Source organism: Sinocyclocheilus rhinocerous, unplaced genomic scaffold (genome assembly GCF_001515625.1).
Source record: "Sinocyclocheilus rhinocerous isolate Xijiao unplaced genomic scaffold, SAMN03320098_v1.1 scaffold666, whole genome shotgun sequence".
Taxonomy (NCBI): domain Eukaryota; kingdom Metazoa; phylum Chordata; class Actinopteri; order Cypriniformes; family Cyprinidae; genus Sinocyclocheilus; species Sinocyclocheilus rhinocerous.
In genome coordinates, this window is record NW_015661984.1 from 291,933 (window position 1) to 318,050 (window position 26,118).

The window sequence follows — 26,118 nt, forward strand, 5'->3', positions numbered from 1 at the left end:
TGCTATTTCGAGAGTGAATCCCGCATAAATATGCGGATGTCATTCCCGAAACTTTGCAGGGTGTAGCCTGTGTTCGAAAAACGAAAGTTTCATACAAATTCCGAATGGATTATACACTAGAAAGTGCGCAAAGCGCGCTCCCTTTATCACTAAAAAGCGTCACTCATCTTCGTTCATCGCGATCTTACAAAGTTCCGTTATAATCAATGAAGCTCTCTAAACTGCACACTGAATCTCTTATTTACATGCGTCTGCACTTAGTCATGAGATGATTCACGAGCGTGCAAAACTGCACTTAAAAACTGCAGCGCTTTCAGCGGTGGGTGAATTCTGACAAAACGTTTCTGATTGGCCATTGCGTTTAAGAAATCAACATATATGTCTGTGATTGGTTACGTTGCTCAACACTACAAAAACACGTTGAGAGTATTTAGCGCTTTGGCTTAGTGCTCCAATTGCAGCGGGGCCTACATCAGGTCTAGGCTACATCATTTTGACGATAAATCATGATAAAATTCCCGTTTCATATTTTAATTATCATTAAAACCGTATTAGATTACCGCGATTTGAACAACTCACCATAAATAAATACTGTCCAGCATAAAGAACAGTTTTAAGTAACAGTCTCAAGTGCGCACAGCACTCAAGAGTAGTTTCGTTTTGAGTGAAAACAGGGCGGAAAAGATGGGAGGTTTTAAAAGAGTGCTAAGGGAATTATACAAATGAATATATGAATGAATGAATTATATGAATGTACCTCTGAAGGTTCTGACTGTCTTCAGAAACGATTCGATGGCATTTTTTTCATCTTCACTCCATGTAATACCTATAGGAAGTGTTCTTAATCGCAATACTGCTTTGTCCACAGAGTTTATGGGAAACAGCTTTTCCATAAGCGCCACCTGCTGTAAGCGAGTGGATTTACAGAGACGTATATTTACATTCAGCCTGTGTGCAGTTTCTGTCTGGCCAAAAACGGACCGAATTTGCATGCCCTGCTGTAAATTTTGACCGGTTGATGGAAAAACAAGCTTAGGCCTATGTGGATTCCACACATTTAAACAATTCAGATAAGTTATCTAGAATTATTTATGGAGCAGATAAAATACATACTGTAGAATCATTTATTAATCAATTATCATTTTGACTTAACTCTTTTCTTTATTTAAATGAAATGTGAGGTTTACCTTTTTATGAAACTTTTTCAAAGCTTTATTTGAACATTTACATTAGATATTTGAACATGCTATTAAACTGTTGTCAGTCAAGTTGTCATTTAAAATCCGAACATCATTGGTAATGTTATTGTTTTAGTTATTATGCAAACAAAAAGTCATTTTATTTGTTGTTTGTTGATTTTTAAATATAAAACTTGGTGAAGTGATTTATGTGTTGGTACTTTTTGAACATCTCCAGCACATTTTAACAATACCGTGATAATTTTGGACACTATAATCGTATAATAATAATAATAATTCTTAGAATGTTCTTTTTCATATTTTGAACATGTACAGCAAAAAGGACTTTCTTACTTAGTATTTTTGTCTTTTTTTCCCAAATATTAACAAATATTTAAGCATTCTTGAATCAAGATACATTTATTGGAGAAGCCAAATGATTCGAGTGAATTTGTGCTTAAAACAAGAAATTGGGTCAGAATATATATATATATATATATATATATATATACCTCATTGGTGGATATTTTAAGCATAAACTCACTTAATTTTGTTACATTTTTCAGACAACAAGAGTTAATATATTAATAAATTTTGCTTCACAAATAAATGTATCTTGATTTAAAGGGGTCATCGGATGCGAAATTCACTTTTGTTGTTGTTTGAACATAAATGTGTGTTGGAAGTGTGTGAACACATCCACCCTATAATGATAAAAATCCACCCAGTGTTTTTTTTTTTATCCCTATTTTAAAATCCTCTTTCTCAAATCAGGCTGTTCTGAGATTCCTGTCAGAATGAGGTAGTTCTGCACAGGCCCCTCCCACGACAGTTGATTGACAAGGCCATCTTACCTTAGGCCCGCCCTGAGTGAGCTGTGAGCGGTCTGCCATTGTGTTGACTCCGGTGCAGGGGAAGACAAGAACGTCTCTGATTAAGCGACTGAGGCATTTTGTTGCTGGATGTAATAATAATGAACATAGCAGTCGTCATTTACTCCCGACATCTGAGCCGCTGAAGACGCAGAGGTACTTTCGTTTTTGAAGGAAATGCGCCGATCCCCAATCTGCCTAAATGCGTTTATGTTCGTGCGAATCATTCATGATCCAGCTTCATCTACAGAAGAAGTGAGTATAAGGGTTTTTTATGAATCTTTGCAAATCGCCTTTCCTAATAAGTATGGCTCATCACCCCAAGGAAGAGAGGGGCGGGGGGGGCAGAGCTCATTAGCATTTAAAGCAACACGGACTAGAATGGCGTGCTGAAAACAGAGCTGATTTTGACAGGGTAAAAAGGGTGTTTTTACACTACCATTGAGAAATTTTAACCAAAGTATGTTATAGACTTTTCATTAAGACCCTAAAGAATCATATCAACTTGTGGAAAATGGACATCCGATGACCCCTTTAAGAATATTTTGATATTTGTACTGAAAAATAAAACAAAAATGCTAAGTACGAAAATGTTTTTTGCAGTGCTTTTTTTTTAGAATAACAATTTAAATTTCATTGTGTTTCTCACATAAAGCTATTGTAGAGACTTAGAATATAGCATACAATATAATGCTTCTTTTTTGTTATTTTTGAAACCTGATCCACTTTCATTGTATAGAAAAGTGAATTCTATTCGAAACCTGTCTTTTTGTATTTCACAGAATAAAGAAGCTCATATGGGTCTGGACCTTGAGAAAATAATGACATGAAAAATGAAAAACATATATATATATTTTGAGTTAACGGTTCCTTTAAGGCATCAAATCACACTAATGAGGTGACAATTTAAGTTATTACATGTTTCCATTTTTGTCTATCCTGTCATGCAGGCTTCATGTAGACAATGACTTGCGAAGCCTGTTCATTTTCACAATTAGCTGTTAGATGTGGTCTGTTGTCAGTTTATTTTTCATCTTTCCTAAACTTCATTTAACACAATCGCTGACAAGAACATGAGAACATGAAGCAAAACATCTGCAGTCTGTACACACTAGCTTTTTAACCAGTTTAGATCAAGCAAATATGAAAAAAAATGCTCATTGTTTTTTCAAAGAATTAATTTATTTTAATGTCAAACCAGATATGATCACATAATTCTACAACTCATTCAGCTTTTTGCTTGTGTCTCCAGGATACATTACTGTAGCTATTTCTTATGAGAACTAAATGTTTGTTTTGCCCAAACTTGTCTCTTTTATAAATCGTTCCTAAGACATCACCGCAACAATGCAGCAAACTAGATCCAGACGTGTGTTTTAGATGTCTTTTAGTATCGTTTATGTACAAGGTGAACTGTCAAATGGCCTGTCTGAGAATCACATAAACCAAATAGGTTGAGATAAATGCTGTTTACCCACACATGCCTTTAAACAGTGCCCTTTACCTCCCCTTTAATTAGGTGCTGAAAAATAACGAGATGTTAATGAATTGTTCCTCGTAGCCTATGCCTAACAGATAGCCTTTAATTATTCCGCACTCTTCCATCTTCCTTTTCCTCCAGCAAAACAGCCAGCTGTCATGTAAGACACTGAAGATTTACCTCCCAATCTTTAGGAGTTTGATACGGCTGTAACCCATCGCTCTCACAACACTTTTTCTGCCATTTGACCCTGTGCTGGAAATATATTAACACTGCTGTATCTGCACAGGGGAATCAAGCAAGTGCTGATGCTTTGGAAATGCAGGCCTGATAAGAGGCAGTGCATGCTTGACATGAGCAGGCCACAAACTTGCAGCTTAAACCAACATCCAGCTGGCTTAAACATGCTCCTTATTATTCAGTGGGCATGTGATGCTGCGATAAAGTGTGTGTAGCTTACATGTAGTTGTGCTATACGTCGAGATGTGTTAACTGCAACATTTCTGAAACATATAAAAAGAAATAAATGTAAAAACAAACAAAAATATTAAATCATTGTTTTGGCCAACAGATACGGTTAATAATCAACTGTATAAAATAACGACATTGCACTGATAAAATGTGAGAACCTGACATTAATGATATATCACCATTGTCCTAAAAATGTAAGATGTGTGTCTCCTGTATTTATCATCAGCTCATTAGCAGAGAGCTGCATGAACTGAATTGGTCTGTCAGATAATGAATATGTAATTAAATTCAATTAAGTTTTCTTAATTTAATACTATTTTAAACATGTTTAAATACACACACACACACACACACAAAGACTTTATACAGCTGGACTTTCAAGACAAGTAAACACCTTTCCCCATTCTAATTAGTGTAATATGTAAAAATATTGATATATTATTAGTGGTAATGATTTTTATTTCCTGTAATTAAAATGATAATTAAAAATTGAAAAGAGATAGACTGTATTACAGAATTACTAAAAAAAAATTCTCATTAAAAGTTAGTAAGACTCTTTTTTTTATTAAATTAATACTTTTTTTCAGCAAGGGCACATTAAATTGAAGTGTCAGTAAAGACATAAATGTCTCAAAAGATTTCTATTTTAAATAAATGCTTGTTCTTTTGAACTTTCCATTCATCACATAATCCTGAAAAAAAAAAAATTATCACAGTTTCCACAAAATATGAAGCAGCACAATTGTTTTCAACTTTGATAATAATTAAAATCAGAATATTAGAAACACTTTTGAAGCATCATATGGACTAGAGTAAAAAAATTTTATTTTCAATTATAATAATATTTCACAATATGAATGGATTTACTGTATTTTTGATTAAATAACTGCAGACTTGATGAGAAAGTACGAAGAAAGTATCAATAAGAAGAACAAGAAGTTAATTTTATTCATGTAGCCTACATATCTCCTCAATATTTTTTCCCATTACCATTTTTTATTACAAGTAATATAGTTTTAGGCGCTACTCAACACCCACTTCATCATCTACATTCTTTATTCGCGCACTCATCACACTGCTCTGCTCGTTGAGTGTTTACGGTAGCTCGCGCCTCTCGTCCTGCTAGTAGTTCTCGTCCTAGTTAGTAGTTTAATCGCTCATTTCGTGAGCGTGGGTTGACAGCTCTCTCCTTGTTGCTGAGTCGTCCCAGAACTTCACGTCAAGATTATGGGCTTTGACCTAGACCGTTTCGAAGGTCCCGTGGATCCGGACCTAATCTGTAAACTGTGTGGGAAAGTTCTAGAGGATCCTCTCAGCACTCCGTGCGGACATGTCTTCTGCGCCGCCTGCGTGCTCCAGTGGCTCTCCAAAGTCAGCAGCTGCCCTGTCCAGTGCCAGAAGATCTCCAGCAAAGAGCTGAACCACGTCCTGCCCCTAAAAAACCTCATTCTCAAGCTGGACATCAAATGCGACCACCGTGAACGAGGCTGCAACCGGGTGATGAAGCTCCAGCATCTGTCAGAGCACGCGGAGACTTGCGAATTCTCTCCGGTGAGATGCGGGAATGAAGGATGCGACGCGGTGCTCAGCTTGAAGGATGTGGCTTCGCACATGCGGGAGGGATGCGAGCGCAGGGCCGTGGAGGTCTGTAAGGATGGATGTGGACTCGCGCTGACTCTCAAGGAGAGGTCCGAGGATCACAGCTGTCTCCAAGCTCTCAAGACACACAGCGGTCTCCTCCAAACCAAAGTGCTGAGTCTGGAGAAGGAGCTGAAGCGCCAGTCGCTGAGCTTCAGTAAGAGGGAGAGATCTCTCCTCTCCAAACTCTCCGCGCTCCACTGCGAGCTGCACATCACAGCGCTCACATTTCAGAAGAAAATCACCGAGTACAAGTACAGGATTGACGCGCTGTCAAACAGCTGGATGCCTCTCGATAAGGTCAGTATGAGTTGTGAATTGAGTGAACAGTGCAACAAAAATCAACCCTCAAAAACTGGAAGCTTCAGTTTAAATTTGTAAGTCAAATCAAAGTGACAACCTGTAGCGAAGTTAATTAGGCCTATACCTGTTCACTTTGAATTTAATTACTGATCAAGTTGAAACTGTGGGAACTTGAGTAGACCTGAAATCATTGTGACAAGTTAAATCCATGGGAACAAAGATATTGTCTAACACGTGGTAAACATTTTACTCAAAAATGCTGATTAATACTACTGACAAGGCCTGCTATGAATGTTTTGTGGGAAACAAAGATAAAAGCTGGATACGATACAGTTCATTTAACCCTGAGCTGTAGTGTGGCATGTTGTGACAATGTCAACCAGCTTTTTAAAAAAATAGTAACTCTTTTAAAATATGCAATATTATAGGCTGATTAATATCCATCATGCCACTCTTGAAAACAAAAGTAAACATAAACAAATGTTAAACCATTGGCATGGATGCAATTAACACTGTATAAAGTTCATATTGTGTTGCTGACAATTACTTCGACACTTTAAAAAAAAATAGTAACTCTTTTAAAATATGCAATATTATAGGCTGATTAATATCCATCATGCCACTCTTGAAAACAAAAGTAAACATAAAAAAATGTTAAACCATTGGCATGGATGCAATTAACACTGTATAAAGTTCATATTGTGTTGCTGACAATTACTTCAAGTGGTTTTGTATTCTCTTGTTTACCCACGAGCAACTATTACAAAAATATGATGACTTATATGATACAATTGGAAAACAAACATTTCACTTTTTTATTAAAACCTGTACACTTTCAGAAAAAAATGTGCAAAAACTGTGTTTAGGGGTGCACAGCTTGTCACTTAAACCTAAAAGGTTCATAGAAGTGCCTTAAAGGGATAGTACACCCAAAAATGAAAGTTTTGTTATTGACTCACCCTCAACCTCTATGACTGATTTTCATCTGTGAAACTTGAGAGAAGATATTTTGAAGATTGTTGGTAACCAAAAGGTTTCTCTTCCCATTGACGTCCATTATACTTTTTGATCATATTGGAAGTCAATGGGACCCAAAACTGTTTGGCTACAAACATTCTTCAAAGTATCTTCTTTTATTTTACACAGAAGAAACTACAGGTTTCGAACAACATGAGGGTGCGCAAATGATATTTTTATTACTACTGGAAGGTAGGGGAGAGCGGGTCACAAAGTAACACTTTTTGACTTTCTCAAATTGTGTAAATCCACATGGGGTTCAGAGTATAATTTTTTTATCCACAGTCATTTCACACTTGTTTAGTGCAAATATGTCGCTTTGTTTCATAATTACAGTGTATACGTTTTTCTTTATTTACCCTCAAAAATTGGAAGTGAAATGTGACAACATGCCCCGTAGGTGGAACACATTGTAACATCTGAGGGGCACGTTGTAACATGACCATATGACAGCTTAAAATGTTATCTGATCGCATGAAAAAAATATACAAGACAAACTAAAATATTTTGTCAATAAAATTAAATTATTATTTATTTCAAATAAAATAATGGCGTTTTTTAAGAATTAAAAATAATCTGATTTTGGAGTTTGACAATGAACACATTGCAACCATGCTTGGGACGGCCCACATAAACGAGCCAAATGCTTTACGTGTCTTGAAATAATAATTTCTTAACATTAAACATTGACTGTCAGTCTTTATTCACCTGTTTCTCGTCTTTTATCATTAAAATGTATTAAAGTAAATAGTGTGAATTACATCGCTAATGTCATAGAATAGCACATTGTAACGCAGTGTTACAACATACCCCATCTGCGCAACTGGAATTTAAAACTGGTTACTGTCTTCTGATAGTTAGCGAAGCATTAAAAAATCATTTAAACTGATAAATAACAGATTGAAGATTAAAATAATAGCAGATTTGTCTCATTTTAAATGAGCAATAAAAACTGAGATGAAAAATTGACTTAAGCCAGAAATATAATTTTACTATGGTAAAATAAATGTTCAGCGATATCTTCAAAAGACTTTTGAATTTTGGCGCACTTTTTTTCTCTATATAATGTTGATATAGTAACTAGTAAATGCTGTAAATTTGGTTATGCTAGCATGTGTGGAAATATTTAAACCACGTTACAACTAACCTCACGTTACTTTGTGCCCCGCGCTCCCCTATTAATATTCACCTTTTAGCAGTAGATAGGGTGAAATGATATCCCTTTACTGGTACTATCCCAATGACTAGCAAACTTTTTGCACAGTTTTTCTAACAGTGTATAATTGATACAGTATATAACCATTGGGATACAGTATATAAGCCCCAATCTTCCATCATAAATAAACAGTTGCTGGAATCCACTGAATGTTTGTTTGAATCTGGATCTTTTATATGAAGTACTTTTATATAATAAGATTTTTCTGTTGATTAATTCACACTGAGATTTCTTAACTAAGAGTCTCGTAACTAAAAACACTTCACTGTCACCAAGCCAGCACTGTCAGTTCATTTTCATGTCATTTTAAAGCATTCACACTTGATTGATCTAGATCCGAACAAGAGAAACATAACTTGAACGTCCTCATTCTGTATTCAAATGCTTTCACATAATTACACAGTCTCCCATCGTTTTCAAGCACTCTGAATGGTCTGTGAAACCAACAAATTTAAGACTTAAGTCTAACTGAGTTGACAGGAGGCATGTCTTGTGGACTTCAAGGACATAATATGTAAACAAAAGAGTCCCTTCTTGTTCTCTCAGCTCTCTGTGGTTGAGTCAGACACTAATCAAGAGCTCATGATGCTCGTCTCACTCAGTGTGACAGATTTCCGCCTGCAGCTGCCGTTTCAGCGGGGGATGCCACTGCTAGGACTGTTTGATAGACAGCTTACTTAAGTTCAGATATTTTAAGGCTATCTTAAATCTGTCATTCTTGAAACGTCACAGGCCCTGCCTTGATTTTCACTCGGCCACATCTGCCTCATGACAGCTGATCAATCCCATCTGGTGAGAGATTTTGACGTCTGTCATGGAGTAGTATAACAAATATGGATTTAACTTTACTCGCCTTTCCCTTGTACATAACAAATGTTATTAAATAATCCAATTAATTTACGTTTAGGGTCTAAAATAAACCTTCCTCCACACCTTCTGCTAATAGCGAGTGAATTTACAGGCCGAAAATTCTCTTACCAGCAATAAATATTTATCTTTTTGCCCTGACCTGAAGGAAAGCAGTGTGATTTAATTTCTTCTACACACTTCACTGTGTCGTGAGTGTGGTAAACACCTGGCCACACGTTCATAAATTATTTTCAGACATTTATAGCACCTTGACTGTGATTTTGCCAGGTGTCTCTGAGGGTGTGATCTGTCTCCACTGCTTGATATATGATAATCCCCTGAATCTCATGTGGCTTTGCCGTTTCATTAGGTAGCTAATGGAGAGAGCCCTGCTTCTTAGGGGAGAGATGGTTAGTAGGGTCAGTGAAGCTGTGTTGAAACCTGCTGTTGCAGCATCTGAAATATCTAATTTCTCCTTTGTGTTTCTCTCTTTCTGTCCTATCTCTCTAACCCAGGGTGAAGAAACAAGGAGCCTTAAAGTCACCCTCCACAGAACATCATCAGGATCTCTTGGATTCAGTATCATTGGAGGAAGATTGTGTGGGGTATGTAAGCTTACTTTGCAAAGATCTACCATGTAAGATTCATTTAGATCAAAAATGTAAATTTTTTTAATCATCAAGAACCAAAAAGGACTCAAAAGCACCTTAAAAGTATTATAAAAGTAGTTCATAAGACTTATATACATTATTTTTCAAGTCTTCTGAAGCCATTTAATCAACCCAGTCTCATGGCAAATACGTAGATGGGGGCACATTTTTGCAAGACGCGAAATACGTACCAATAAGTACATATCACTACAGTTTCCAAAAAAATGAACACTAGAGGCAGTAAAACTCCGACACCTTTTAAATTATTTTCACACAGAGTATGATTTACAGAGTTTCGATTAATAAAGCGTAATTTTCGCACAATTACTTGAAGAGTATTATGTTGTGACTTCAAAACATTTTTAATATGCTGGGAGATTTGAAAACTGATGCTTTTGATTGTTAACACCACACATATCCAGCTTCATATCAATGGGTTTTCATCGACGGAAGGTTTGTTCGGTAGCTCACGGAGTACAGAGACGTACTTGAGACGTGAGGAGCTCCGTTTCGAATCCCGTGTAACTACGGTTCAACAAAACAGTTCAAATCTGCATATAAGGAAGTTAAAATGGCACGGTTGCATCAAAAAATGTGTTTTATATCAGTTTTGTGTTTGTTAACACTATCGGGTAGGTTTAGGGTTGGGTTTGGCGTAGGGCATATTTCCAACACTATAGAGCATTAACTTTTAGGGACAGTCCCCGGATATTTGAATTCTGAATCGCCGCAATACGTACCTGAAGAAACGTAATAAAAACACAGCAATACGTACCTATATCAACGTAATAAAAACGTGCCAGGGCTCACGTATTGAACCCGTGTTTTAGCGCCACTCAGTGGACATTTCTCTTTGAAACTGCGGCGAAACGTGCAGTAAGGTACGTAAAAACGGTGTTGCAGAAATGTACGCAGAGGTACGTATTTTTATGAGACTGGGTTGCATTTAATAGCGTTGTGTGAGAAAGCTTGAAATGTAGGTTGTTATTCACTGATAATCTTTGAAAAACATGCTTTTGAGCCATGTTCACCATTTACTTTGCATGATATGAAATCAGCTCGGACACTATATAGTTAGTGTTGTAATTAATTAATTTTGAATTATAATGGCAAAAGAAATGGTCTGGGTTTGAATTCAGGTTGACTGGGACACTTTTTTGCCATTGAAATGACTGGGGGAAAGTATCTCAATGAACCTGAATTCACCCGGTTTATATTTCAATGACAGAAATAAAAATGTAATGCTATGGAACACATTTGTAAAAGTGGGTTCGTTTGTCTTTTAGCCACAGAAGGCATTGCGCAGTCTTTCCTAACTCGACCAACCCCGCCATTGTAAGAAAGAAAAACAAAATCAGCAACTGAGCCACATGTAAAAAGATAATTACAGATTGCACAGTTTGAGCTCCACACATTTCTCTCGAGTACATTGTGTGAAATGCGAGCGTGGGAGCCATTAAATTCTCACATAGATTGTGTCCAAGTGGAGAGGAGAGAGCAAGCTGTGGGTTTGGCTTTCACTCGCATCGCATTCTCTTCTCTAATCTAGTGGAGAATCACCACAGGCTGTTTACCACCTGTTCAGTCTTAATGGACAGCCGTAGTTAACCTTTTTTCAATGCAAGTTTATGAATGTTATACATACATTTATGTATAGAGAGCGTGCCCTTGAGTCAGGCTCATGCTCCATTCAGAATTACGTTTATATTTCAATTTAATGCTCTAATTTAAGTCTCCAAAATGGAGCCAAACGACATGAAGGGGCTTACAAGATAACAAAAAAGTATCTGTTCTTCTTTTGTTAAACGAATGGAAGTCTTCTGTTGTGTGCTTGTTTTAAATTTCGTTGAATTACAATTTATGATTTTATTATTTAATTAAATTTTTTATTACAATTTAATATATAATGAAGAGTTTTATTTTATTATAATATTTCATTTATTATTTCAAAGGTTTATGTTCGAAACCCATCCATATATTTTGTATTTATTATATTGTATTTCTGCTATCCTCATGTAATAATAACAAAGCTGCTTGTTTTCAAAACTTTTCGTTGTAACTGTATGTTTACAGTTACATTTATGCATTTAGCATTATTCATTTAGTATGTGCCTCAATAAAAACAATAGTTATGGATTTTTTGTTATTAGTTATTTTGTTATTAGTTATTGATCGTTTGTTTTTTAGCATTTTAATTTAGATATGAGTTCGATTATTTTAATATATTAATGATATTTTTAATTAAACTTTACATTCTCTTAAATGTTTCTCTTAAAAAGTAATTCTACAGCCACTTTGTGAATCTGCTGAGGCCCCCTGGTTGAGAAACACTGTCATAAATGAAAGAATATCTAACAATTTATGCAAATTGAATTTAAAATAATTTCAGCTAAACATTATTTTAATTAAGTAGTCTAATTTTCAACATTTGCTTCTATCTAAGGAACCAGAGCAGCATGGGGATTTCAGTGACGGCATCTATGTATCCAAGATAGTGGAAAACGGAGCAGCTGACAAGGCCGGACTGCATGTTCATGACAGGATCATTGAGGTTTGTCAGCTGATTTTATGGATGCAGAATTTGCTTTTAAATTGAAGGTAGCACAAGTTTTTGCTTAGACAGGATGAAGACCAAAATGCTGAATGCAATCAAACTCCACACTGTGGAAGAAAAAGGTCACCAAGACAACCATTAGACAGATGAAAGCCAAACGAGATAGACATCATACCGCTAGTCTGAGCTGCTCTGGTGCCAATGTTTTCACAGTCTGTTTGATAGATTTGTCAGATCTAATCAGACTAACAATGTTGGCGCCATTGTAGGTTGATTTCACACTGGGCAGACTTCTTTAAAAAGGGTGTTAGTCTGTTCATCCAGCAGTACTGTTTCACATATCTAACAGGAACAAAGTGTTTCATATATAAAAGAGAATGCTTTCTATAAGGGCGCGTAACAATGACAACACAACATCAAGATATAGTAGCTTGTAAATATCTACGAAATGTGACATCTGTGCCCATCCAGAATGCTGTTAAAACATCGGCTTGTCATTGAATGTCTAAGAAAAAAAACCCATGTTTTCACTGAGTGGCCTCTTATATGAGCAGAGCAGAGCATGATGATTTCTTTCTCGACTCACTTTGTCTCATGTGGGCTCTTTGCTGTCTGTCTGACGTGATGAACATAACAATGGCAGCAGTGCCTTTTGAAATTTGTGCATCCCACTCGATTTGTTCCCCAAAGAATGCATGATACAACTGCTGGTTTCAAAGAGGAAGTCAGCCATGTAGCTTTTGTGGTGGTCTCATGGCTCGCTTTTATAAACAGAGAAGGTACAATTGGTTCAGAGATGACATTTTAAAAATGTATGCTGTTATTTTTTTTATGAATCACAAAAAGGGAAATTATAAATTATAAGTAATTAATATGTATCGCAGGTTTTCTGAAGTCTTGAGTTTGGATTTTTTTTTTGTGAATAATGACTTGAATTTTGTTCTGCTCATACAAAGTTGTTGTGGTACATTGAACACTTGGAATATTGCTCACAAAGTCAAATACTACTTTCTTCTTTTATGGTATTTTTTTTCTTTTTGGGTATTGATAGTCATGATGAATATTAGACTACCTAATTTTGTACTGTTTATGCATGACTATATTAGCAATTAGAAAGATTAGCAGGGCTCAACAAATAATATTTCTGCTTGCCATGCCAACATTTTCATGGGCCCTAACACACACACAAAAAAAAAATCAAGACAGGTGGAGCTGGGGGAGGTGGAAGGTTTCAGAGGAACTCGCAGCAGGACTAGCTTACAGTGAACACTAAACCAGTCTATTTAAATGTTGAAAAAGCAATCTCATTGGCTGCAGAATATGTGTCTAACTCCAATCAACTTGTGCCATGTAGTAAACGATGTGATTGCTAGCAGATTTCATGTTAAGGACCTATCAGCCTGACCAGCTAGAGTTCCAATGCTAAACTAGATATTTATATTTAATATTACATTTTATATTTAATAAATATTTCTAACATTTTATATATTCATATTTGATTAAATATTTATATGATTTATTATTATACATTTTTTCATACATAAATTGAATCATTTCAACAAATTTTAAACTGCTAAAGTCATAAATACTTTTGATTAAAAATGATGGCTTCCATTTTTTAAACTAGCTAATTCTTCTGACCAAATTTCACATAAGGCCAAAATATTTAATTTTGCCAGCTATAAAAATGCGTGTACATAATCCAAAAATGTGAGCTTTGATGCCAGCCTCTTTTTTGTTTGTTCATTTCTTTGTTTTATGTTTCTTTATTTATTAGCTGTGTGGTATAGCAGTAAAATCTGCTTGCCCTGTCATGTTGCACTGACATTTCGATGTGTTTGTGGATGGATTACTTAAAGGCTTTCCTGCATATGCTAAAAGACATACCCAGGTGATTCATATACAGTAAGCATGTTTGTGACATCCAGTAAATCTGGAAAAACAAACTATTGGAATGTTTTTCTCCTGAGTTAATATGCATGGGCAGGACAGCTTCAAGCACATTATTTTCCTCCTTCAGTTTGTGGGGTTACGAACGCATTCCTCCGCTGATACTTTCATTAAGCGCACCGGTGTGTGGTGAAAACAATTGCTGTGAGCCAATTCCGAGGTTAAGACCACCAGCCTGGGAGGTCAGTGTCAGCAGGACAGCAATGATATTTTAGCCTGCAAAGTTTATAAAACGTGCTTTGAACTCACATCTCGCACTAGGGGGGGTCTGTTGCATCCTACAGGAAAACTAGGGTAGAAGGCAGCGATCTGGGTCGAAGCGGTTTTGGAAGAAATAGGAAATATGTTTGAAGGGAAATACTTTCATCTTGATTTTTTTTCAGGAGAAAACAGCCATTCTCAGGCTCTCTGGAACTCAGGCCTTGTCTATGAACCTGTCAGACCACAAAATAACTCCCCTCAAGAAAAGAGATTCAGAAGAAAATCACTCCTGTGGCCGTACGTTCTCAGATTATGATCCATCAGCAAAAGCCTGTGGGACCAAAAGGACGTTGTCCTCATTACAGAGACAAGGATGTGTCCTTGTTAAGCGATTGTCTAATGTTCGTTTATGACCTGGGCGCTTTATGTAGAGGTCTACCTCAGTTTCTCTCTATTCGTTTGAGAAACAGTGTTGAGACAGACTCCTTTGATCTCGGTGTGCTGTTTATGCGAGTTAAACCCTGACACCGCCTTTCTCGACTTCAAATCTCCAACTGCTGCTTAGAATAATCACAACACGTGGTGAATTAGATTAAAGATACAGAGAAAAACATCAGAAAGGATCATGGAAAGATTAGAGGAAGGAGGAAACAGGGCTCTGACAATGGTCACTGAGCCGAAAGCAAGCTCAGTGAATGAAGATGATGCAAACTCTGTTGGGCCTTAGGACTAAAAAAACTGTGGTGTTGTACAGCTTGTATGTTACATAATGCAGTTGCTACTGTTATTTCATATGAGTGGTCTTGCCACATTGTTCATTTTTTATTTTTATACTGTTCTTTTTTGTTTTTGTTCAGACGTTTGAGGTCGGTAAGATTTTTAATGTTTTTGAAATAAGTCTCTTAAGCTTATCAAGTCTGCATTTATTTGATTAAATAAACAGTAATACTGTTAAATATTATTACAGTCTAAAGTAACCGTATTCAATTTTTTTAATGTAATTTATTCCTGTGATGGCAAAGCTGAATTTTCAGCATCATTATTCCAGTCTTCAGTGCCACATGATCCTTAAGTAATCATTATAATATGCTGATTTGCTGCTCAAGAGACATTTCTTATTATTATCAATGTTGAAAACAGTTTTGCTGCTTTTTTTTTGTAATACATTTTTTTCTGGATTTTTTTAAACAATTGAAAGTATAAAAGAACAGCATTTCAAGTTTGTCAGTTAACATTTTCATCAGTGTGTTTGCTCATGATATTAATTTTTTTATCTGATTGTTATGATCTTAGGTTGTAATTAAAGAATATTGTATTTTCAGATGTTAATTCTTGTGGCTGCATCTGAAGCTTTACTGCAGAAAAATTCAAAGTAAATTATGGTCCATACTTTAAAGCCGTTTCTAATCAAGTCATGATGACTGTGAAATGTTCTTATCATATTCACATGCAATACATTTACAGTAATTATAGTTAAGTGTCTGTGAAACTAATGAGATTAATTTGAGGAATGTGTTTCAGCAAAGGCACATTACATGACAGTTTTCTTGAGAACTGATGTACAACTCCACTCAGCCGCAGCACAAGATTCATTAGACCCTGAGAAAGGAACAAACAGCAATTCATTGTTTCAGTTCAAACGCATGTTTTGGAGTTATATCATTAGAAACATCACAAGGATGTTAAATGTGGATGCTCTGATGGGCCGTATGAGGACATGCAGTAGCTTTGACCTATTTCACACTCTAATGTTGACAGCGGCACATTTAACACCAGCATTTACACTGGAATCAACCTCAAGAAGTCTGAGATTTTGGAGTCTGAATTGCATGATTTGACTTATACCTTATGGTTTTAGCATGCTGATATCTGCATAGGAAGCATCTCACTTGAAAGTAGAGTTATTTTTGAGCTGTGAAGTAATGGCAGCAGGCATATTTCAGTGCAGATCTCACCACGCCTGACAATGGTCATATGCATTGTTGTTCATAAATGCTTAAGACCAGATATGTATTGGCTATTTAACTATGTCATAAAACAGTAAAATGGAATGAAGATCAGAATTGAAATTAGATGATTAATTTGATATGGTAATCTCAAAACAACCATAAACAAAACCAGGGAGATGAGTTTCCCATCAGTCAGCATTCATCAGTCTCAATTCAAGCAGATCTATAAACATTCCTCTGGTAATATATCATCAAATTATGCATGTGTTGTGTTTATGCTGTCTTGTGCAAGAGATTATCTGATGTAAATATTATGTGTCATTTACCACATGGACACTCAAAAGTTTTAGGAGTGGCGTCATGTTTAATGCCAGAGTGAATCCTGTAAATCAGAGGGTTTTAAGTCTTTCTTGGCCATTTTGTGTTCATCTGAGAGCCACAATTACGAAATCATGAAATATGCCATAATTACTATGTAAGTTAATTTCTTTGCTCTGTATCTCTAAAGCTATTGAAATTGCTTCCTTCTTTCACAGACTCAACTAAATGACTTTTGAACTAAAATTAAACATTTGCACATGAACACAAAGATGCTGGATATAAAGATAAAAGTCTATGTTGGAACTGATTAAACACAATCAGTAATAACCAGACTGAACTTAAAATAACCTATTTCCTTCAGAAATTTACCATGGTAACCATTATTTCTGGCAAAAATACAATAATTTCTAGCTGTTATTGCAATAAAACTGTTAAACTGAAACACAACAGTCACTGAAAATTAAATGACGATTATTAAACATGGAAATAACTTTTTATATTATTAGCAATAATTTCAGTAACTATGGTAGCTGGCAGAAACTATGGTAGATATTGGTAATGATGAATCACAAAAAACATCTAAAAAAAAATCACAGTACATACTGGTTTGTACTGTCAAGCCTGGTTTGCACAAAAACAAAGTATTTTTATGTTTTTGAAGAGCACTGTGAAAATGGGCTGTATTCAAAGGATTGTTTCAAACAAAAGTGCGCAACTAAGGGAATTATTGCATAACATGTCTCACCCCAACATTTACGGGTTTGTCTCCTATACTTACAGAAACGTCACCCTAAATTATTGTTCTGTGTGTGTACAATATACAGTAGTGAAATTACTGTAGGATGATTCACACAGCTTTAAACATATAACCACACAACTGTATACCTAGATACTAAAAAACTTGGTGGTATGATGGTAATTTTAGACATGCATTTAATAGCGCCAGAACTGTAGGCTTGGCAAGCTCACTTTGAAAAGTCTGGAACAGAGAAGCTCTTGCGCTCCACAGATTTGACTGCTTGTGCCTCTCAGGGAAGGAAAACTGTGAGAAATCCCCTCAGTGGCCTGCAGAGCAAAGTATTACACTTAAAATTCTGTTAGAAACCTAAAAAGAGACTCAGAAAACATGATGTGCCATGTAGATTGTAAGTCTTTGCTTTTATTAAATATAGATTATGACAGAGTAAGACATGTTTGAAAGATTAATAATGGTCGGCGGATATGGATTTGTGTCTGGACAAAATATACAAAAAATTAGGAAGTGATATATATGTGATTAAGGCTATTAAACATGGAAATAACTTTTTATATTATTAGCAATAATTTCAGTAACTATGGTAGCTGGCAGAAACTATGGTAGATATTGGTAATGATGAATCACAAAAAACATCTAAAAAAAATCACAGTACATACTTTTGTGAAGCCTGGTTTGCACAAAAACAAAGTATTTTTGTGTTTTTGAAGAGCACTGTGAAAAGGACAAAGGATTGTTTCAAACAAAAGTGCGCAACTAAGGAAATTATTGCATAACATGTCTCACCCCAACATTTACGGGTTTGTCTCCTATACTTACAGAAACGTCACCCTAAATTATTGTTCTGTGTGTGTACAATATACAGTAGTGAAATTACTGTAGGATGATTCACACAGCTTTAACCATATAACCACACAACTGTATACCTAGATACTAAAAAACTTGGTGGTATGATGGTAATTTTAGACATGCATTTAATAGCGCCAGAACTGTAGGCTTGGCAAGCTCACTTTGAAAAGTCTGGAACAGAGAAGCTCTTGCGCTCCACAGATTTGACTGCTTGTGCCTCTCAGGGAAGGAAAACTGTGAGAAATCCCCTCAGTGGCCTGCAGAGCAAAGTATTACACTTAAAATTCTGTTAGAAACCTAAAAAGAGACTCAGAAAACATGATGTGCCATGTAGATTGTAAGTCTTTGCTTTTATTAAATATAGATTATGACAGAGTAAGACATGTTTGAAAGATTAATAATGGTCGGCGGATATGGATTTGTGTCTGGACAAAATATACAAAAAATTAGGAAGTGATATATATGTGATTAAGGCTAATTAAATAGCCCCAAATCCACAAATATTGTCTAAATATCAGCGGGTTGTAATATTAATTTATGGGTTGTATAATATAGACGTATAGACATTTATCTCTATTAAGCCTGATCATTTCAAAGAGAGTTTGAATAAAAAGCATCATGTATTGGGCAGCCAGCCATTAATTTGCATTAATATGTGTGCATGAGTTCAAATGCCACATGCCTTCATTACTTCTGAATTATAAACAATGTTTGCTAACCATACAACCATCCAGATGCCGCTGATCGCACAAACAATGTCGAATTCTGAATGTATTCGTTCAGAAATGAATTGAGAAATTCCAATTGATGAATCTGGACTGACCATGCAAACACAATACAGATTTGTGCTTTGAATATGTATTTAAGGAAGTAGAATGGAATGGAACTCTAAAGTTTAGTTATAGTTGTACCTGTAATTTCTTCTTTTCAGCCATTCCTGCTCTTAAAAAAAGATTGAATCACTGTGTTTTGCAACTCTACTCATATGTATCCCAAAAGGTGACTCTAATGAGTCTGTTTTCTCTCACAGAAATGGATAGAGGTATGAAGAGTTGTGAATGCAGACCCCTGTAGATTCATCCATTTACTACAGGTTAAAGTGCCCAGAATTTCCTCTGCATTCACCTCCAGTGAAAAGGGACTCTGGTCTTAAGTTCTGCCTTGCTTTTCTTGGCGTCCTCCGTTCTCTTGTGGTAAGAAGGCTGAGCGGCTCTTTTGTACAATTGTTTATTCCCATTGTTCCTTTCAAGCCATTTTAAACTTGTAAGCGCGATTAGTCTCAAAGGAAGTACCTTGAATTCTGTGAATGTGTTATTTTAGGAGTACTGAACTGAAAGGCATGTCTTTGCAAAGCAAACCGCTACAGCGCTCCCCTGCAAGTTTTTTCAAGTAATAAAGGCATGCTTTCATTGCTTAATAAAGACATGCAGCACCTCTTTTCCTTCTCACAGCTTGTAAGGTCATCTTATATAAATAGCCAGAAAACAGACCAGACCTGTTTAACTACAGCATTAAGTGAATTCACCTGGTGTTAACAAATGATGACTGGAGCATAATGCACACACTGTCTGTGTACAGTACCTGTTATGTGTACATTCAGTAGTACATTAAAGGAATGAAAATTCATTATTTACTCTCCATCATGTTGTTCTGAACCTGTAGGACTTTTTGTTTGTCATCAATAATGAAGAGGGACAAACAAAAAAAGTGATACACAGCTCCTGAGCTGCAAATCTGACCATTTTTTATTGTGTTGTTGTACATATTGAATCGGTTTGGAAATGACATGTCCAGTGAATGGCATTAAAAGGTAAATGCTTTACCACGTTGAAAATAATGTACCACCTACACTATACCCTACCATAACTGACTGTGTTAACAAAAGCAACATGAGATAGAAATGCATTTGCTAAAGCAACCATGCCAATTTAGATTGTGTCTACAAGTCTTAGAGCTTTTTTTTGTGTCTCACAAGATCACTCGTATCTGAGTGCTCCACATCTCAAATGCAATACTGTACCAGGTGAGCTACTGAGCAAGTTTACTGCATTAGAAAAGCCATACATATGCAGCTGCAATGTGATGTAAATGTAAAAATATATTAGTTTACAAATTGTGCACTATGGCAAATGTGTTTTGAGGTCGTATTGTGCAAAGAACCAAGTCTTTAATAATCAGTAATCTGCCCCGTAATAAAAGTTGTTAGTGTTTTACTACCATTTTATAGTGTTTTTCATTTAATAGTGAATTGTATGTATAGGTCTGTTTTGGAGTTTTGCACAAATGTAGGTATGGGGTTGAGTAAGCATGTCCGATTGCACTCAGGTAAACCCGAAACTTCCCTAATTATTCAAAACTTTCTTAAAGAGATAGAAAAGAAGATATTTTGAAATTTCATTTTTTTGGGGTGAACTGTCCCTTTAAGATTTGGTCAGAATCACGATATTACCATTTTTGATTATATATTCAAAACTACTTATTTTCAAAATTGACTAGTTGGTAACCAAACATTTGCTAGTAGCCATTGACTTCCATTGTAAAAAAAAATAAAAAATAAAAAAATGATATGGAAGTCAATGGCTACCAGCAGCTGTTTAGTTACCAACTAGTCAATTTTGAAAATAAGTAGTTTTGAATATATAATCAAAAATGGTAATATTGTGATTCTGACCAAATCTTAAAGGGACAGTTCACCCAAAACTCTGGTCTTAAGTTCTGCCTTGCTTTTCTTGGCGTCCTCCGTTCTCTTGTGGTAAGAAGGCTGAGCGGCTCTTTTGTACAATTGTTTATTCCCATTGTTCCTTTCAGGCCATTTTAAACTTGTAAGCGCGATTAGTCTCAAAGGAAGTACCTTGAATTCTGTGAATGTGTTATTTTAGGAGCACTGAACTGAAAGGCATGTCTTTGCAAAGCAAACCGCTACAGCGCTCCCCTGCAAGTTTTTTCAAGTAATAAAGGCATGCTTTCATTGCTTAATAAAGACATGCAGCACCTCTTTTCCTTCTCACAGCTTGTAAGGTCATCTTATATAAATAGCCAGAAAACAGACCAGACCTGTTTAACTACAGCATTAAGTGAATTCACCTGGTGTTAACAAATGATGACTGGAGCATAATGCACACACTGTCTGTGTACAGTACCTGTTATGTGTACATTCAGTAGTACATTAAAGGAATGAAAATTCATTATTTACTCTCCATCATGTTGTTCTGAACCTGTAGGACTTTTTGTTTGTCATCAATAATGAAGAGGGACAAACAAAAAAAGTGATACACAGCTCCTGAGCTGCAAATCTGACCATTTTTTATTGTGTTGTTGTACATATTGAATCGGTTTGGAAATGACATGTCCAGTGAATGGCATTAAAAGGTAAATGCTTTACCACGTTGAAAATAATGTACCACCTACACTATACCCTACCATAACTGACAGTGTTAACAAAGCAACATGAGATAGAAATGCATTTGCTAAAGCAACCATGCCAATTTAGATTGTGTCTACAAGTCTTAGAGCTTTTTTTTGTGTCTCACAGGATCACTCGTATCTGAGTGCTCCACATCTCAAATGCAATACTGTACCAGGTGAGCTACTGAGCAAGTTTACTGCATTAGAAAAGCCATACATATGCAGCTGCAATGTGATGTAAATGTAAAAATATATTAGTTTACAAATTGTGCACTATGGCAAATGTGTTTTGAGGTCGTATTGTGCAAAGAACCAAGTCTTTAATAATCAGTAATCTGCCCCGTAATAAAAGTTGTTAGTGTTTTACTACCATTTTATAGTGTTTTTCATTTAATAGTGAATTGTATGTATAGGTATGTTTTGGAGTTTTGCACAAATGTAGGTATGGGGTTGAGTAAGCATGTCCGATTGCACTCAGGTAAACCCGAAACTTCCCTAATTATTCAAAACTTTCTTAAAGAGATAGAAAAGAAGATATTTTGAAATTTCATTTTTTTGGGGTGAACTGTCCCTTTAAGATTTGGTCAGAATCACGATATTACCATTTTTGATTATATATTCAAAACTACTTATTTTCAAAATTGACTAGTTGGTAACCAAACATTTGCTAGTAGCCATTGACTTCCATTGTAAAAAAAAATAAAAAATAAAAAAATGATATGGAAGTCAATGGCTACCAGCAGCTGTTTAGTTACCAACTAGTCAATTTTGAAAATAAGTAGTTTTGAATATATAATCAAAAATGGTAATATTGTGATTCTGACCAAATCTTAAAGGGACAGTTCACCCAAAAAATGAAATATTTAAACTATGTCTTTAATAGAAAAATAAATCAGTGAGGTAATAAACAATTTCTTTCTTTCTTTTTTTCTTTCTTTCTTTCTTTCTTTCTTTCATCCTCAACTGCTACTTTTCTTTTGCTGAAGATAATGTTCCCTTTAGCAGAAGTAGAATTAGTATTTTAAATGATGCCTTGATAAACTAGACAGACAAATAAAGTAGTCCGTTTGTTCTTTGTGTCTGTGGGGTTTGTATTAAAAGCAAGGGATCAGCTGTCAGTGTTTGAACAGGTGTTTTTTTTTTTTTTTTCATTATTTAAAAAACTCCATTATAAATCCAAACTGGATTTATTTCCAGAAACATTTATGCTTAATTCTGCAAGGCAGCTATGTAGCATACTGTGTTTAAAAGCAGCTGAAGCCCTGGTCCTGGAAGCTAAATGGGTTTATTTGTGGTTGTTTTTGTACAAGTTCTAGTCCTAAAAGTGCACAACAAAATGTCAGTGTGGCAAGTGCTTTCATGTCAGGATGTTGAAAACAGGTTTACAGGTTTGTCTTCTGTGGAAATCTTGAGTGAGTGCAGTGTGACTGTGTTATTATGATAATTGTGTTGATGTGTCGAAAAAGTATCTCATGATGAGGTAGAAAGTGGTTGTGGAGAGTACAGCTCTTTGCAAGCAAGAATCATGATTCATTAGAATAAATGCAATATACCATGAAAGCATGAGTGTTACAATGATTTTACCACAGTTAAGAGTGAAAAGACATGGTAAAATGACATAACATGCATTCTCTAGGAATCAAACCCATGACCTTGTTGTTACTAGTGCCATGCGCTACTGTTTTAAATATAGGAAAACTACATGGATAATAATAATGAACCTTGAGTTATTAATTATTGTTTGCATTAAATGGCCAATAGCAGGTGTGTTTAATAAAATCATTTATGAATTGTAATAACCAAAACAAGTCATTATTGCACAACTAATATAACGTTTTACAGTTCAAAAGTTTGGAGTCAGTAAGATTTTTCTAAAGAAATTAATTGATTTATTTAGCTATAGTGAATTAATTTGATTAAAAAAGTAAAGACATAATGTTACAAAATATTTCTATTTCAAATAAATATACTGTTCTTTTGAACTTTCTATTTATCAAAGCGTCCTGAACAAAAATGTATGGCGGTTTACACACAAAAAAAATGGTTTGAGCACCAAATCAGCATATTAGAATGATTTCTGAAGGATCATGTGATGCTGAAGTCAGCTTTACCAGTTGTAATAATCTTTCACACTATTACAATTTTGAATGGTAGTGTATGATTATCTGGGGCCTAATAGAATAGAATAGGGTTTGTAATGCTTTCATATAACTGTCCAGATGGTTTAGAATAGAACAGAAGTGTGAGTCATGGTTTTCCTGAGATGTTCAAAAGAGACGGAGCTTCTCTCTGCACAGTCACAAAAGGTGACTCAGTCCTGACACTGTGTTCTTCCACAAACTGAATCATCTCTGCTCAGTTTACAGGCAGAAATAGAAGATATGACCACAATGAACTACAGCACAGCTGTCCAAAGGCGTTACAAATCTCTACAAAGCACAGAACTGATAAAGCTCTCTGTTTCTGTAATGAACTGGTTCAATTATGTGCCAGCTGCAAGTTTCATGACAAATGTATAATATCGATTCCACACTGGAGGTTCCTGCAACTAAATTCTTTTTAGAAGTGGAGTGTTTAATTTCTGCACCACTTTGCAAACGTAATTGCAAAAATAATGACTAACGCCATTGGTTGAGAACGTGAAAACCCACACTTCACCTTTAAGTTGGCTGTATGCACTGCGGCAGACACTGCAACTCAGTGATACAGAACCTCAAGCAGAGATTTTCATTAGCCTGATGGAGCACTGAGCCATATGAGAGGATTATATAGACCCTGAGGAACGGCTTAATGATATCTGTATATCAGTACACATAAGTGTAAAGGGACTTTCAACCCTTTACCGCTGCTTTTACCATGTGCTTCCTCACTGTTTGCATACATATTATGTATGTGCCCAATACATACTGCATGCAGTCACTGATCTGGAAGGACTGAATGTTGCGTTTTCTTCCCTCAGAGAACACCATGTGTCTGGTTGTCATGTGTGTTTGCATGGCTGACAGCCACCAAGATTACACAGCGTCTGCCATACTGTTAGTTTTCTTCCCTTTCACCAAGCTTAACTTGGTATTTTCATATGTAAATGTGTATTTTCACCCTTTTTATTTGTAGCATAATGGAGATACGACAGGAAATGATGAGGGTTACAGGATCTGTAAACATCACGTTAGATTCAAACTCACATCACCCACATGAGCACCAGAGCTCAATGTGTCAGAGCATGTGGGCTAAGCACTAAGCCACAGCTCCAACTAGTGGTTAAATCGCTGAATCTTCAGTAATTCACAAAAACACATCTTTATGTTGATTTGTTCTTGCTGCAGACTGCACTCAAAAACAAACATACAGAGCCACCAGTGAAGTCAAATTCAAATGACTCTTATGAGCTGGATCTTCTAATGAATCATTCAAGAAGACTGGTTAAAGGTTTGAATTAGTCAGATGAAGCCTTCATTAAAGTGTACACAACATAGGTTTCAACTAAAAATGGAGAACGTTCTACATTTTGGCCATTCATTGAAAACAATACTGTTATCGTCTCCTTGTAAACTATAAAAATGTGAATTTGTGGAAACGGTGACATCATGCCCATGCGTAATACGTGTTTACTTTATAAGTATGTGTGTAGACGCATAGTGTTTCTTCTCAAACCCAGCAGGCACCGGACGTCTATGTAACGTCAGGTTGACGTTGGACATGACGTCAGACAGACGTTGCATTTTGGTTGAAAATTATCCATGTCGTGAACTTGAAAAATGGTGTATTGACATCTTTGCGAGGTTGAAACGATACCATCTGATGTTCATTCATGTTTATTTCGTGCTATAACTAGTAAAGAGGAAGAGATGATCGGTTCACGTGCCGCTTGAACTGAGGCACTACAGCGATCTGTCACGGCACAGTAAAGAGCCACAAAATGGTATATATTGTTGTAATTTCATTAAAAAATGACAACATTTGAAAGCTGAGACTTTCCCAGCAGGCACAGGACGTCAAAATAACGTCAGGTTGACGTTGGACATTACGTCAGACAGATGTTGCATTTTGGTTGAAAATCGGGTTGACGTCAGTATTTGACGTCAATTTGACGTTGACTTAAAGGAACACTCCACTATTTTTGAAAATAGACTCATTTTCCAACTCCCCTAGAGTTAAACAGTTGCCTAGTTGAGTGAGATGCTAATGGTCTAATCAGATTCAATGATCTATGCTAAGCTATTGGATTTTGGTTACACAACCTAAAAACAATTTAACAATGACATTAAACATTGAATTTACATTGAATTTTGGTCACCCGACGTCGCAACCGAAATTTAAACAAATATCAACGTCTTATGACGTTGTGTGCCTGCTGGGAAGTAACATCGCCAACTACTGGCCTGACATGCATAATACAGCGTTTATAGTTTTTTTTTTTTTTTGTCTTACTGACTTGATGTAATTTCATCAGTATGTTGT

General features: G+C 35.8%; 1 protein-coding gene across 1 annotated transcript in view; it reads left to right on the top strand.

Annotated features, from left to right (window-relative positions):
- The first annotated feature begins 5,053 nt into the window (after positions 1-5,053).
- LOC107727014 (E3 ubiquitin-protein ligase PDZRN3-like) overlaps positions 5,054-26,118 on the top strand; it is a 32,683-nt gene continuing 11,618 nt past the window's right edge. The window contains exons 1-3 of the mRNA XM_016536755.1: positions 5,054-5,939; positions 9,540-9,629; positions 12,118-12,225. Coding sequence (XP_016392241.1) covers positions 5,229-5,939; positions 9,540-9,629; positions 12,118-12,225 — 909 coding nt within the window. The 5' untranslated portion in view covers positions 5,054-5,228. The remainder of the gene's footprint in view (positions 5,940-9,539; positions 9,630-12,117; positions 12,226-26,118) is intronic.